A 17,189-nucleotide genomic window follows, 5' to 3' on the forward strand; every position below is an offset into this window, starting at 1 on the left:
TGAACAGCTTGTTGAACGTTGGGACGAAGTTGTAAACAACGACTCAGAATATATTATTGATTATTTAGCTGTCCGTTTCCTGTTTATTTTTGTTAAAAACTTTAAAAAAAGCCAATTCTTATGGGCCATTGCAATAGTTGCATACAAAATAGAATAGCATACAAAATCAACAAACAAATTAATTCACATATATTTTACTACATACTAAAATATTATTGTAGAAATCGTAACAACAATGAACCGATTTGTATATTTGAAAGTAAAAACAGACAAAAAGCTAACCTAAACAACAGGATGAATGAGACAAATTTTATTTTTACCTCGTGAAATTAACAAAATTATTTAGTAATCATTTCGTTCTATTTATACTGAATCAAATAGAAACAATGGTTATCAGTTTCACTTACAACGCAAACTACGCAAGTGCTGATGACGCCGCCTTTTCGTTTGTTTCTGATAACCGCCACGTAAGGCGCTGGTTGTTTTTCAGAGGTTCCATTGGGGTGTAGGAGTCGACAATTTGTTTGCATCTATGCATGTTTCGACTTTTTGTGCTGCCATTAAGCCATTTTAGAGGCAACTGAGTTCTGCACATTAGACGCGTTACTTTGTGATACCGAAATAATGTCTGACAAGAAAGGTAAGCAAAGAAAACTGAATATTTCAATGAGAATTATAGATAATTCCGTTATATAACTTTATTGAGGAAATAGTAGATTTCATTATTAGGGAGTGTTACCTCTTACGTCTTACGATTATAATGTTATTAGTTCAGATCAATACTCATTGTAAGCGATTCAGACGGTAATCGATGTATATGCTGTAAGTTTGATTATTGTAATGAAATAAGAATTGCGTGTTTCACTGTATGAGATAATCAATACTTTGGGATAAACAAAATGGCCCCTAGGGTTATCCTGTCAAAAGATTGAGTAATTGTGTGTTCACTCCATTAATTATTGAGTCTTTTTATACTTTTCAGTGAGAGTTATCATGTGTACTAATTATGTAATATGTAAAAAGTCTTTCTAAGAGAAATCTTAACTCTTCAAATGAAATTAACAAAGCCTATTTGAAAGTGGCTTTTAGTGTTTCTTTTTCTTAAGCTCAACTTTACCATATTATTTCTGTTAGTGCTGCTTTTTGTTGTCTTTTTATTTCAGAGAGCTACTCTCGTGCACTAGGCGTATAAGTGCAGTTCATCAAATAGCCTACATGGCAAATTTGAACATGATCCCCGTGGGCTATCAACTTGAACAAAGAAAGAGATAATTATGCATTTTAAAAACAAAACTTTGTCCAGGGTAAACATTGTATAATTATTCCTTGCAGCTTTCCTGTTGTGGATGTTTCTTGGCGGGGATAATCTCGTTGGCCTGTTCTAGAAAAGTGGCAGCGTATTTAAACACAAAACGTATTCTTCTTCTACGTGTTATTCCGAACTGGCTGGCTGCTTGTCTTTATCATTCTCCTTCACTAGATCTCCTTAGTGTAGCAAATTGGAGTGCAAACGTCTGTTATATTTATTTTTCTTGTCAATATGTGAGACATTTTTGCATGGGTGGAATGCAGGAATAGACTAATGTCAGCATATGAAGTCGTAAACTGCAGCAAGACTTTCGTTAATCTATACACTATTTTTCCATGGCTTCCATAATGAAGGTTGTGGCGAACAGTATGGCAACTGCAACTCATGCTGCAGTTTTTTGCGTTGAAGAAATATTTAAATATAAGTAGCAGTAATTTATTGAGCATTGCTGAACCTTGTGCTGTTTCTGTTATCAGTGCCTAATATATTAGGTATTGGATAGCAAAGAGCACACAATTCTGGTAAAAGTTCAAAAAACGTTTGAAGGCAAAATATTAATATTAGCGGAAAATTTTGGTAATCTTTATAGTACTTGATAAGAACATAAGTGTAGTTGTACTGAACAAAATTATCTGTAGGATAAGTTCATCTTAAGTGTTGGTAGTCATTTTACATTCCTGTTGACCTTTAAAGCTTGAACAGTAAAACTCTTATTTTATTGCAACTGTTTTAGATGCAATTTTACCTCCACAGTAATCCATGGAGCCAGATAATGCAACTTTTCACAAATAAGTCACATTTCTATGTGATACTGTACATTATTACAGAGCAATTAATCTAAAAGTTCTTTTTGTTGCCACCAACAGTCTTTATTAATGCTGGTAAGACAGTTGGTTGTCCCTTACCAACGAAGCCATGTCTGTAATTTTTCCACCCCCGCTTCCCTTTCTATACTGCCACATCTTCTCATGGGTATGCTGATGTGGTTCATATGATCACAGTACAGTGACAACTATCATTAGTGCTTTATAAGTAGTAAGATACCCATTTTCCTTTCATAGCTTATTTGTTGTCTTATAAATTTCATATATTTAATTTTGGATTGTGCAGCCACTTGAATTACTGTTTCAATCCTGTTGTTTCAGGCTTACTAAAATTAAGGCACATCTCTCAGCCCACTACACTTTGATTTGGTTAGGAATAATGAAATTATGTACAGGTTTCTCTCTAACGATATGTTGACACTTAATCATATAAATTTTCTAAATTTCTCACTCCTGCACCAGGAGTATTTTGTTTTGCTCTTGTGATAATTCTAATTCTAATCAGTGCAGTTGTGGCAGCCTGGAACAGTGTAAAAGGTAAAATATGGATCCAGAAAATACTGATACATTGTTAGTGGTAAAATGGGATTTTAAATATGTTAATCATGAAGTGCTCAACCATTTCTTGAAAAACTATTCAAAAATGTGAAACCTGTGAGGTATATGGGAGAAAATGAAATGATAAAAAGTGATTTACCCATCTCATCTTTCGCGAATGATATAATAATTTGCAGTGCACATTTTGCTTAAGGAAAAGTGATGGGAAATTTAAATCCAATTTTGCTTAAAATCGGAGGGAAAAGTTGTACAGTAGGCTTTTGTATTTTGAATTGTCACTGCAGGAATGCAGACCTGTGCAAATAGATAAATTGAAATTGTTAAATAAGTTGCATGTAAAGAGGAAGTGAGGAAAGTCCCAATTGCAGACAAGTCTGAAGCACATAGTTGGCATGGTCAAGGTTTTATCAGGTTGTGAAGTGGGAAGGACAGGGGTAGCAGGGCAAATAATAGATGTTACATTCCTAATGATTTAAAGCATCACTGTTTCTAAGAGGCAGAATGGTAGGCTCTTTAACTGTTAGTATAGATTATTGCTCACATGATTAGCACATCAAATCAGGGCAAGTAAAATTAGTTTTCTTAAAGGTAGTACTTTCCAAATAACTTTCATTATTTAGCAATTTGCTAATTTTGGCCCCTTGAGCACTATCAAGCTACATAACAAATACTGTTAAACTTACTGCATAATATGTTCCACATATTGCACTCTAGCAAGAACAGTCACAACTCAACAATGTAATACTTTAGAAAGCTTGACATCAAGAAGTACTTCTGTGAAAGTTATATTGAAATATTCTTTTAAACTTTAAGTATTGTTGGCAGTAAATTACATTATTTTTGTGGGCATATTGTTCAGTGATATTAATTAAAAAATACAGTTTTAACTCAATGCTTTTCTTTCTGGTGTGTGTGTGTGTGTGTGTGTGTGTGTGTGTGTGTGTGTGTGTGTGTGTGTGTGTGTGTGTGTGTGTGTGTGTGTGTGTTTTGGGGGGGGGGGGGGGGGGAGCAGCAACAAATCTGATGGTTGCTGCTGCCTTAAGTGTTGCATAACCACAGTGGGTATGATCACAACCTTTGCAGATGTGATTCCCATTTGTAAAAGGAGTGTGCAATCCTTGTGTGGATTTTGTTACTGTAACAGCATACACGACTTTAAAATATGCCGTGTGTGTTTGTTATGCTTATGGATTTTATGGTATATACTGGCACAGTGACAGCCCATGTGATGATTGCTCTTCTTAAATCTTGTACATGGACTAACCTGAAATACATGTCCGTGCTTACTATGGTTGTGTGAAACTTGTTATGGATGCCACCATCACGTGTGCTTTTCACCACACTTGTCTGGAATAGATCAAGCTGTTGTATAATTTCTTTTATGTAGCTTAATATGCAAGGGGGTTGAATTATCAAATTGCTGGACAAAGATAGTGTTTAAATTCGACATCTCTGTGGGAAAGACCTACTTTAAGAAATTTACAGTAGCTGTGGATCCATCCATAAAGGCTTTTGAAATTTTTCCACCTTTATCATTGAACTTAATTTCACATTTATCCCTCTGGGTCAAAACATTTACTTTTGCAGGCTGGTTTTTTACAATAGTAAGTCAGATGTAATTTTAAACATAAAATATTAGTTTGAGAGAGTAAATGTAGAAGTTATTGTGGGTATAGTAAATGCTGTAGTACTGCCATTCTGCTTGGACCAATTAGGGAATTGGGACTTAGGCTGTGACATCTATTGATATTCATTTTTGAAATTAGTTATGTTGGCACTGATCTGTAACGTAATTTGTCTGGATAAGGTTGGCTGATCATAGTTTGTTAGTGGAGCCACTGAGTTTGTGATAATCTTCTTTCCCAGATTCTGCATTCTGTAGTTGTTCCTTTTGATAACCTCTTTCCTCATTTTGGTTTGATATTAGTTAATGACAAAATGTCCCTGTCCAAATTTCCTGTCGTATATATGGGAGCAGCAAACAAAATTAATAGATTGAGACTTTCTTTTTAGGGAAGATAGTGTTCTATAATGTCAGGTGAATGTGTGCTGAAGGGAAGAGTGTGAGGACTTACTGTTAATGTTGTACAGGGTGCCTCATATGTATCACATGCATACCTTCATAGTTAAAACACTCTAAATTGTTTGGTGTAATCAGCCAAGTAGTTACATAGTGCTGACAGTTACATTGTTAAGTGTGACTCTGGTCAAAGTTGAGTTGCACTGTTCACTGTTCACTAATGAATTATCTTTAAAATGGGAACCATCACAAATTGATTTGTTTAGTGCTAAGTAATGAGAAGTGTGAAAAATGTCTTGTTCTAGATTCCATTTCCACACAATGTGTGGCCGCAAATTCAATTTTTGTTGGTCCAAGCAGGACTGTCTGCTTTATTACTCTGTGCCCTACTGATTTGGTTGTCAGATTATTGAGATATGACTGATTAAATAGTTTAAGAATGAGGAGAAACAAAGTTGCCGCTGGGTGAGAGTATAAATTTTAAGTCTGTTCTCAACCTTGGCATAGTTGAGGTCGAACACAAGTTGAAAAAAATTCTTTTAAGGAGGTGTTCACATTATTCTCCCTCTCAACATCCTAATTTAGGATTTGACTACTTCAGTGTAGAGATATAATTTTAAAGTTAAAAATTGCTAGAGATAGTATATCTTAGCTTTACTTAGTCAAGAGCTCACTTATTGGGGCAGTTCTGTATAGCTACATAACATGGAAGAAGCCACTTTGAAGAAATGCGTAATTTGGCACTTCTGGTTACATCACAAAGAAAGAAAAACAGAATGTGGAACCTTTTATATGTGGTCAAAAAACTGTGCTGTTTGGTTTAGAATAATAGTGTGGAAAATGCTTAAAACATAATGTTTTTACCAGTTCATTTGTAATTTTCAAAATGTGATAAAGCAAGTAGTGACCATAAATGATTAGTCATAAAGATTTATATTGCACCTCAGAAAAGAAGAAAATTTTTGTTTTGGAAAGAACCTTTGCTACTTTTTGTTTGTTTACAGATAAGTCTGCTGTTTTGTTCACTTTGAAATCCTGTCACAGTACGGTAACATGACACTAGAGGAGACAAAATAGTGCAGCCTATTTATAAAGTGGAGTATTGCAAAGTAATTTGTGGTGGCAGTGGAACAATCCAGTTAACTCCATCAACTGTCTGGATTGGCCTGACACAGTTACCAACAACTAATTACTGCTTGATACTCCGCTTTATCAGTTGGCTGTGCAATTTTTCTTTGGCTTCTCTTGTGGAGTTCTGTAGTACTGTGGTGCAGCAATTTATAGATTTGTGCCAGTGTCCTTGCAATATTTCTTGTTGCTCATGTAGGAAATAGCATGCCATTGCCATAAATTTTTTTATGAAAAAAAGTTAGACGGTTGTGACTTGAATTTAACAGTTATTGTGATTATATATTCACTTCAAATTGCTAGTCTTTTTGAGAGATTGTTGTAGAAGAGATGTAAATTTAGGCAATTTGATAAGTTTGGTATGCTCAAAAATACTATGTAGGATTTGGTTGTCTGCACATCTCCCATCAGTGTTAAAATTATCAGGTTATGAACTATGGGATGCTGTCTGAGAATGATCTAGTTTGGAAATCATGGAAAAATAGTAATATATAACAGTTGGTTAATTTCAAAAGAAATAGTTACGCATTTGCAAAGTCATCGCAGGTTTCATCATTGTGATTTGTACATGAAGTGGCAGAGTATCAATAATGCTATTGTTATTGATACTTCTTAAGAGAATATGCCAAATCTTTGTTCTCAGGTGGTCCATTGTAGGAACAAAAATGGTGCTGTTAATGGATTTTGTTTCATTCACTCTCCCTGAAATGAAGACTCAAAATTTGAAATTTGTATTCTGCAATACACACAACTGTTAGCAGTGACTGAACATCCTAAAGTTGTATACATTTTAGTGAGGATTAATTGGGCAGGAGGGGTGTTTGCTTGCACTATACTAAAGACATTGTCAGTGTTACTTGTATAGATATTGTGGGGAAAAAAATCTTTACAAGATCCATCACATGAGTAATCCCGATAAGCATGGCTAATGTTGATGCTATATTGCTTCTGGGAATTTCAGGATGTGAAAAATTGTAGTTGGGGAAATAAGAAAGGCATGTTATAATGACTTGTCTTATTCCCTGGGTATGGCAGTCTGTGCAGGTGTTGTTTAAGAAAATATGTGCCATGCATCTTGCTGCAGTTTACTTGACCTCAAAACTGCAATATTTATAAACACTGGATTATTTGAGTGTTGGCTTTTTTGCCATCACTCATCACATATTGGTAGAATGTAGGATTTCATTTGTAGCACTGTCATTCCTGCATTCTGCAATGGATTTTGCTGTACAGTAGTTTTATGGGTTAATAAAGGAAGTGTCACAGTGGTGTTCTTTGGCACTTAAATTAAGGGTACATCCATTGGCAGAAACTTCAGAACTGATAAAAATGTTCATGCTATGCTTGCGAAATCCTTGAGAAACAAAATTCCCATATCCTTAACATTTCAAATCTTCCTTCAAGACTACCTATATTCATTGTTTCTCAGATTCCTTTTCAGAGACTCATGAAAACATTTTGCATTTATTTTTTTTAACTTTATTGTTCCTTATTTTTGCAGTTCGGTAAATGGTGGATTATCTGTCATAAGCAGTTGAGGTCATATAAATCTCAGTAGTCCTTGCACCAAGAGGTGACCATCTTTGTTAAGAATATTTGAGCAAATACATGATCTAACAAACCTGCATAGTAGTTGTTAGATTTGGTATGAGTTTCAAGGGAACAACAGTAAAAAAGTTCCGTACGCTACTTACTGTTGAACTGCTGCACTTGTCATGAAAATGTCCCACAGCATACAAGTTTGTGATAAATTATTGCATTCACATTACATGCATGCAGTGCTTGATAACATTGTTTGACTTTTTTAATATGGAAAAGAAAATCCAGGGATGCTTGGGCACTTACTGTTGGTGGTAACTAGCTTGTAAATATATTTTACAAAATATCTTAACAGTTGATGGAAATTTCCAGCAATTTTCTGGTGATTATAGTTCTTTAATTTCTTTATTGTGCAGATCTGATGTTTTACATGTGAAAACAACTCTTGGTGATCTGCATGGCAGAAATGAAACATTTTTAAATATAATTTGCACTAGCAGCTAACAGATTTTTGTGTGAAATAATTTCACTGTTGTGCATTAATATTGCTTTAGGTAATTAGTTTGGCAGCTATATGAAATAGGTAGCAAGTTATTTTACTGTAACAAACTTACTTGATGGCAGTTACAGCACTCCTTACTGGGGTGAAGTGGCCTGTGTCCTTTAGGCAATCTTCTGTTTTAGCACCGAACTTTTCCTTTGGCAAAGCAGTTTTAATATTTTTGGTTTCTCATTTTTTGCCAAAGATTCTTCACAGGAAACAGCCCAATTTTTTGTGGGGAGGATGAGGGTGTTGAAAGAACTGTAACTACTTAAGTGATGGTTTATTTATGGATCTGTTCCTGGAAATTACTCATTACACTATTAAACCAATTTCTAGCTTGTTCTCCTATGCTTTTTATGAGCATATTGGAAAAATGAAGGCTTTGTTTCAGCTAGTGTAAAACAAATAACCCAACCATGAGGCCTTAATATTAACTCACTTCTGTATGAACAGATACCTGTGAAGTTAGTAATGCGCATACTGTTGTGTGGTCAAGTGGTTGCCATCAAAGTGTAATTGTAATTCACAGTAATGAAAGAATCATATGAATAATTGAAAAACTATCATTTTTGCCAAAATAGATTAAATTAGAACTAATTACAAGAAACTACTTTCTGCATATTTGAGGACAGGCCCTTTCGGTCAATTTAACATGATGGTACTAGATGTCAGTTTTGATATGTAGTGATGTACTTTTGTTGATCATATGCATGCTAACAGAGATAAAACAAAATTTGCCTCTGTATGGCATGGCCATGATTACTGGTGATAAAACTGATCTTTAACATAGTCTAATATCTAGGTTAGGTTGAAAGATGACACTTCAGTTGCTGTTGAAGCTAATGAATGAGATAGAGTATAACTGTAATAGTAGTTTTGGCACACTTTATGCCAACTGGATGGCAATGATTGTGTGTGCAAGTTTGATGTCATGGGCCAAAGAAGCTGGATGGTATTAGCAGATTGAATTTTTCTGCAGTTTGCAAGTTTCATTGTTCATATAAACTACATCCAATTGTATCTGAGAGATCAGCCTTGTGATGAGCTGGTGCATGGTTCAATGATCTGAATTGTGATAGGTTGGTGCCACACAAATAGTGGGTAAAGGGGCCCTTACCCCAAAATACCTGTAGTGAAAAAAAATTACTACATTCTACAAGTGTGCCCAATGTTACTTAAATTTTACATCTATAAAGTGCATAGCCTATAATTGTTAACTCATATTTTATCAGTTGAAGCTGATGTTAGTGTCCAGTTTCATTCCCCTTACGGAAGTGGGCCCCTCTAATTTTTAGCTACGTCATTGTTTTTGTTATGAAGGCCCTGTTTAAATATACTTGGTTGTAAAAAAAAAAAAAAAAAAAAAAAAAAACAGTTACTTTCACATGTCACTGACAAGTAACATAGTGATGAAACTTGGCCCATATGTTGAAAGAACTGCTTCAGTGTAGCACAGGAGAGGGGAATACACCATCAGATAAACAGAAATGACCTTTATTCAGACTAATTACACTGAAGTGACTAAAATTCATGATGGTCTCTTACACATTACAAAAGGTAGAGCATGGTTCTTAATAGGATCTACGATTTGTGATCACCATGAATGGCAGTGTGTGCTCTGCAACTTTCTTCCATGCTGGCTACAAGACAAGATTAGTAAGGAGTTCTTACAATAGGATGTTCTCAACCAGTGCAGTTAATTGTTGGTAATGCTGCATGGGGAAGTTATGGAATGTCTCCCCAACACATCAAATACATGGTCAAAGTCACTAAATTTTGAACAGGGGTTGAAGACTTCACTGTTTAGTCCCATAACCCCCCCACCCAGACAAAGTTGGAACAGGCTGGTAAAAGCATTTGCCAAATGTACTCTGGTGAAAAGAGCTGCTCCACCTGTGTTGTTTAATGTGGCCTTGCATTGTCATTCATAAAAATGAAGTAAGGCTCATTGCATTGTTGAGTGCGTGCACGGGAAAGGAGTAGTGTCACAGTAACATCGACTGGTGATTGTACTATTGTCTCACATCATAACATGTGGATGATGAAAACGATCATGTTTGACAGTAATAGATTCTCTCATATGGTGAGAGGTGGGAACATGTAATGCACCCAGGGACCTTGTTGAACATGTTTGTTTTGGTAGTCCAGGTGTCACTGTGTGGAGGCATAATGTTGCCTGGAAATACTAATGTCCAAATCTTTGAACATGGTACACTCTCATGTCAATGTTATTGTGACACTGTACTCTTTCACAATGTGCATCTTTTCAGGGGCATATTTGACCCAGACTTTGTTTTTATGGATGAAAATGAACAGTGCAGGTGTAACAGCTCTTAAAGCAAGAACATAGTAAACAAATGGACTGGCCTGTCTGTTCCCCTGAATCGGATCCTGTCGAGCATGTGTGGGATGTGATGGGGAGGTGTACTGCAACATATCCACATTCGCCAATGACCAACTGTGTTGGTAGAGAAATGGTACCCTGTTCCACAAAAACTCCTCGCCAACCTCATTGCAAGCATGGGAGCACATTGCTGAGCATCCAGTGCCATCTTTTGTGATCATGCAACCCCTTAAAACAATGTCCCACCTTCTGTAGTGTCTAGGAACCATCATAAATTGTAGGGACTTCTGTATAATTGCTGTCTTTGAATAAAAGTTACTGCTGTTCATCTCATTGTGTATTCATTATTTTCTGTGCCATATTGCAGTTCTTTCTATGTACAGTCCAAGTTACATAGATTTGTTATGTGACAGTAATGCATTGTGTGAAAGTTACATTCAAGTTTTGCACACCAGTGTATCTCCAGTCCCTCGTAAGTATCTTGTCCTAATACATAATTGGGTGTCAAGAGTAATAGACAACACAATTACATGAGCAAAAGTGAAAGCTTTTCGATTTCTCACTTTTTGAAGCTTTAATTTGAACTCACTTGTTTTTCTTTGGACATTAGAATTGCATCCTTTTTTACTTGAATATAAATCTGAACAGTTGTACTACCTCACATCTGCAGCTTTGTCATCAAATATGTTGCTCAGTGTTACCTTTACGTATGTGAGATCACAGTTGACTACCTAGGTGAGTGATGGCCGAAGAAGTTTTCCGCTTGGTGTTTTAAGCATATAAATTTCCATTATTCCTGGATTTTTGTGTGGATAGTATTGTGACTTCACTGGTTGTGGTGTGATGTAAATTTGAATAGCTGTTTGGTTGCTGGTGGCATAGTTTCATGGTAGTTAAGTCGTGCACTGTCTGTAACTGCAATATCAATATACTTGCTTATCAAGTTGTTCATAAGAGCATATTAAGAGGCATGCTGCATTTAAACTAATATGTATATTGGAGAGCAGGGTTAGAAGTCAGGCAGTAATGAATGTGTAATTTAATTCTTAAAAATGGTTTGTCTTGAATGCTATCAGAAGTAAATTCCATACCTTCTATGTGGACATTAATTTGGTTGTGCACAAGCAGTGTTTCACAGCTGATTATTTAGACTTGCCATTTGTATTAAAATTGATTAGATGTCACAAATTTTTACTTCTAGCAAATAGTTATTTGGCCATTTGTGTGTGTGTGTGTGTGTGTGTGTGTGTGTGTGTGTGTGTGTGAAGTACATCTAATCAAAACAATACAAATGTTCACTCGAACTGCATAGTGCATTTACTTTGCTAATCCTAGTATACCCTATTCTCAAACTCCCCTTCCTGCCAAGAAATTTTCGATTCTCAGATAAGCTTGTGTTAGGGATATTGTGCCAAATTAAATAGGTTGAATAATGTCTTACATATTCTGTAGCCACACATTTGTTAATTTTGTTGTGGTTTTACTGGCCCAATTTACTAAATGTCAGATCTAATTTTGTTAGTTTCTAATTTCTACGTTATGGTGTAGCGGTAATCTCGTCCATCTTCATTCGGTGAATTGTGAAACTGCATATGTAATCTGTCATTAATGCCGATACAGTTAATTTTCATGAACCTTTGATCCTTTCTGTCCTTTCCAACTATCGCAAGCTGTTGAGATCTTCCAGGAACAATTAATACCTTAAGCTGTAATTTCAAGATGTCATATCAATTTTCTGTTCTTTCTGCCAATATCACAATAAATGATTTTATTTAATTGCTAGGCAGTTTGCATAATTGCTGTTTCTGTGAACTAATATTGTTTGTCTATTTGGCCAGTTCACGGTACTAATGTCAGAGATGATCTCCAGTTTTTGTGTTATAAGTTAGTTGACGCATGTTGTCTCAGTGTGTTATAGTGCTTTTTTGCACTTGTTTCTAATGCTGTGAAAGATATAGCTAACTTGTAGCAAGAGGAATGAGTCCTGACAGTTTGGAATCTTCGTCTTTGATAAACTATAGCTGCTTATCTCATAAAAAAGTTAAAAATTTAAAATGTATAGCAGGCTGTTTGAGTGAAGATTCCACATTGCAGCACTGTTCAGCTTAGCAGTTTTACGTAATAACCAGTACCTACACAGATTAAAGATTGAAATTGTCAGTGTATTCCTTGAACAGAATGTTAGTGAAAATGGGGTACCTGATTTTGAACTGAATGTTAGTGAAAACAGGGTAGCTCTGGAAGAAATTTTCTTTAATCTGCTGTGAAGGACTGGTTTGTAATGATGTATTAACTGTAATTTGCATGCTGTAATGCTTGTTAAAATATCTCATTTGATTAATAGTTAGTGGTGGACAGTGCATAATACACTTGGATTGGCTTTCATTTTATCAGTATGGAATGTAACTTTTAGTCATGTAAGATTTACATGAAATATTTAAAGTTTTAAATTTATTAGACAAATTTCCAGTTGGTCTCCTCAAGAACTTTTTCTCATAACTTTTTCTTGAACAATATTGTAACTTAAGTCTGTATGGTGCTCACACACAGGAAGCATTGGAAATAATGTATTCCAAAATCACATTTGTGATAAATTCAAAGTGTCACAGGCAGTAAGTTTCTTTGTGCATAAATTGCCTTAAATGTGAGAATTGTTTATTTTCTTGTTGCTAATTCTACTACATGGAGTCAAATATGATAGGACATACCTGAACATAATATACATGTCTTACCTGCTATGGTGATAGCTAGTACCCCATGTTGTGGTACGGATTTCTGTACAGATGCTCAAGCTATTTTTTAGGGCCAAAACTTTTGTAATTCTGTAGGCAGATCATCATTTAGAGTGTCAGTTGAATAGTTAGTATTACATATTGGTCGGTTTCTGAGATGAATTTTGATGCATCTAGCTGCTGTAAATATTTTTCTTTAGGGTGGTATGTGGTCTCATTGCACAGGTAATACTATTTTCCAGCTCTGTAATGTTCATGACAGAATTTTTGAGGGCTGTATCATTTCATAAGAAGAGCAGTTTCCAGGTTTTGAAATGAAATGGGAAACATTTTCTCTTTAAAATACTCAAAGCCAAAGCTTTTTCATTGAGTGGAATTCAACTGGAGGGTATGTATGTTGACATAGACTTTAATCTTGAATCATCCCAAGTGTAATTTGTGATGCCAAAAAGAAGGCAGAGGGAGAGAGAGAAACTGCTCAGTTTGATGTCCCATGTGTTATTCCTTTACATGCTGCTTTTGTACAATGCACTTGATGGGCACAAAACTTGCACTTGTGCAGTCTTTTTATTGCAGATTGTGGTCAGTGTTAACTTAACCTGTTGTATCTGAGTAACTTAAATTTGAGTAATAGCTAAAATTGTTCTTCAGAAAGCATGGCATGAGGAGGAAAATAATAAATTTCTTTCAATGAACAGTTTTTATTGAAAAAGTGTTGCAATTCTCAGACATTGATACCAAGGCATAATTTTTACATATGAAGTATAGCATTTCATGTGTGCTGCTAGATATGAAACCTCTTGAAGCAGTTGTTGGGTTATTGAAACAGTTACTCAAATTCTCACACATGGTGTGTGCATAAACTGTACATTAAGGGAATTTGTAACTAATCCACTTTTTAATCCAAATTGGCTGATGACCAACTTGGTCCTGGTGTACAGGTTTTTGGTGGCAAATGCTGTAAGTATGTTTGTTTCTTTACTTGAACATCCTCTGAATCCCCTTGATTTTCAGCATCCAGGTGGTGTTATGTTTGTATTGCACAATACTTCTGTCAGATAAAGTGGAAATTCTTCTTAATTCATTGTTTCCTCTGAAAACACAATCTCCTTCTATGGACATTTTATAGTAACCAGAAATTTCCTAGTCATGTAAGGGAAGTAGTGGAACATATGTACATGCCATATTTTGCTCCTAGGAATATCTTCCCATAGTACTATTGATCAGATACACCCCACCTGTGTCAATTATATTCACCAACAATCTATGGCCTGTGAGTGGAAATATTTTTCGTAGTTTGTCATAGCATTGCATTTGTGATATAGGTGTTTCCTCTGCAGATGTTGATGCTAGACTTTTGCTGTCTTACTAACCCTCCAACCAACCATAGACACATTTACTCCACAGATTGTGGATGTCGGCTGGACACTCAACCAAATACATATGTTCCTTTAAACTACAATTGAGGAAGTTACAATATTTGATTCTCTCTGAAATTCTCTTTGCCTGTTTAACTTCAAACTTGTAAGCAAACCCAAATGAACTGCTCAGCTTAAAGCTCCTTTTATAACACCACTTGTGTGGTTGTTTGTGTAGCATGTAATGTTTTTTGCTGTTGAGATTTTGTGAAAAGCATTTGTTCTTGTTAAACAGTCAGATACTTGTCAAGATTCACGTTACCAAATGCTTCATTGAGTTTGCCACAAGCTTAGTCTGAACAACCCCTCATCAGTCTGTAGCATGAAACAAATTCCTTTATCATTTAAAGAAGCAGGTCTCTCTATATACATAAAACAGTATCATTTTCCAGATGTATCTATCAGAATGTATAAAATAGGACACTAGTTAAATATAGTGTCAGTTAAGTCTTGCACAACACTTTTCAGATATTTTGCATGTGAAGAAAACCTGATGCCAGATAACTTGTATCCATGGAAAACAGTTTATGAATACTTGCAGCAGATACATTTGATGTAGTATCTGAGAATGTTGGAACACTGCAAATTTTATGGTATAAGATGAGAAAAATTATGTATGGTGATTAAATGGTATGTTGCAGAACTGCATTGTGGTGATGCAAAGGGTTAAGTGTCCTGTTGAGTTTGCTAGGCCCACAGCAGGTTCAGTTCCTACTGTCACCTAATTATGATGTGCTGTGATAAGAATATAACTTTAGACAGAATATAAGTGTTGAAGTATGCATAAGCTGCATGGTGGGGTAGTGCACAGTAGCAAATAATAGCCTACCATGTGACAAACCAACCAATATAATTTTACTGTACCTGTCTAGAATGTGCTTCAGGTAGTGGGTTGAACATTCAACACTGATTTTTTACTGGTGTATAAGGTTATAGCTATTTGGCCGTTGCAGTGTTTATGACTGACACAAAGGAAAAAGACAAAGTATTGTGCTAGTAACTATATAACAGTGATTTAATTTGAACAAGATTTTTGAAAGAATGTCTGATTCAGTTGCCAGTGAGAACATTTGAAGAGTGTAGTGTGGAAGAGAAAGCAGTACATTGGCACTGCCATAAAATATTGTGCATTTGCTGCCTTGAGTGCACATTGTCTTAGTGGATGATCTTGCCTTCGTCTTTGAATACATTCTGTTGGTAAGGTCATCTGTAGCTGTTAAAGTGCTCCAATTTGAGACAATGCTAGAATAGGTGGTGTAGTTAAGGACATCCTAATTGATAAAAGCAGAAACCAATACTACCTAGCTGTAAATAGACTGCAGCATTATCACTAGATTGTCAGAATCTGTGTGTGTGTGTGTGTGTGTGTGTGTGTGTGTGTGTGTGTGTGTGTTTGTTTGTTGGGGGGGTGGGGTTTCTAGGGGGGTGGGGGTTTCTACACTGATAAAAGTATGTGGCCACACATCAACCACGACAGGGTGAGTTTAATTTCCTATTGCTTTAATTACCTCCAGGTGTAAATTATAATAAATTGAAACTATAAAACAGTATCTCAAAAGTTTAAAATTTCAGGTGTTGTATTGGAGCTTTTAGTGACGTAAGGCGTTAGATTTAGGCTAGGTGTCTGTGTGATCTATCATCAAATTATTGTACTAGATTTCCTGTAAAAATGTGCTATCCCCTTTATAATTGTTGTGCTGTTCTTTTTAAAGTGCAGCACTGTCAATGTAGGTACTAAGTGTTGCATTATTCATCAAATTTGTCATTCATTGCCATGTAGAGAATAAACTTCCAAACAAGGACAGGACCATATGAACTCTCAGCAGATTCCATTGTTGGTACAAATCAGCTTATTCTATTTAATTCACTATACAGTCTTATAAACCTACTCTTCAGCTATACCATGCCAAAATGGTTAAATTTAGGAAAAAGTTCCTGCAGGATCATCACAGATTTTAATGAAATTTTGTGTGAACATTCGCACATGTACCCAATAAACATTGCTAAAGTTCTACTTTCGCCAATTTAATACTTGCAGAGATAGTCATTTGTTTGACCTCATAGCACAGTTATCAGCAGTGCAGCCATGAGTTTTCGGCAAATGTCGGACATCTCTGGCAAAATTTTCTTGAGAGAAGTAAAATTAGGCCATCTTATTAAATTTTTTGCACTCTCAAGTGAATAATAAAAAATTTCCTGAGAGATTTGCGTATGATAATTTAAAGCAAAGTATGCTGAAAAGTATGACTATGAAGTCTTTCGCGACAAGGAGGTTGTACCAAAAAAGTGGAAGCCTCACCGGTCCACGACAGTCAGTTTTACCCCTGATGAGATGATGGAGGTAGTCATCGAAAGCTCGGGATTTTATCCAAATTTAACACGGCAAGTAAGCTGAGAACTATTTATGCTATGCCGAAAAGAATAGACGATTAGAAAAATGTGAAGTTTTTTATATCTCTGGAAGTAATTGCAGGGTACTTTGCATGAGATAGCTTACCAATACAAGATCTTAGAATATAAATTTTAATTTTCCTACTGCTTTCCAGTAGTGTACAATGTGAGGGCAGAAAAATGACAATTTTTCTAAAAATGCTGAAAAGGACTTTTGGCCCACATTTACAAAAAATCTTCTGCAAACTTTCTAAAACATTTTCATCAGAAAGACCATGTTCTAAATCACCTAAAACTATTTGGTTTTGTAGTGGAAACATCTAATGCCCAAACCCATAACAAGGTGGAGGTGCATTGAAAATGGGCCTTTATCCCACTGGTA

At 35.6% G+C, this 17,189-nt stretch overlaps 1 protein-coding gene across 2 annotated transcripts in view; it reads left to right on the plus strand.

Annotated features, from left to right (window-relative positions):
- The first annotated feature begins 498 nt into the window (after positions 1 to 498).
- LOC126183796 (DAZ-associated protein 2-like) overlaps positions 499 to 17,189 on the plus strand; it is a 43,218-nt gene continuing 26,527 nt past the window's right edge. For both annotated transcript variants that reach the window (XM_049926037.1, XM_049926038.1), the window contains exon 1: positions 499 to 640. In XM_049926037.1, the coding sequence (XP_049781994.1) occupies positions 625 to 640 (16 nt within the window). In that variant the 5' untranslated portion in view covers positions 499 to 624. The remainder of the gene's footprint in view (positions 641 to 17,189) is intronic.

The sequence above is a fragment of the Schistocerca cancellata genome, chromosome 4 (genome assembly GCF_023864275.1).
Source record: "Schistocerca cancellata isolate TAMUIC-IGC-003103 chromosome 4, iqSchCanc2.1, whole genome shotgun sequence".
Taxonomy (NCBI): domain Eukaryota; kingdom Metazoa; phylum Arthropoda; class Insecta; order Orthoptera; family Acrididae; genus Schistocerca; species Schistocerca cancellata.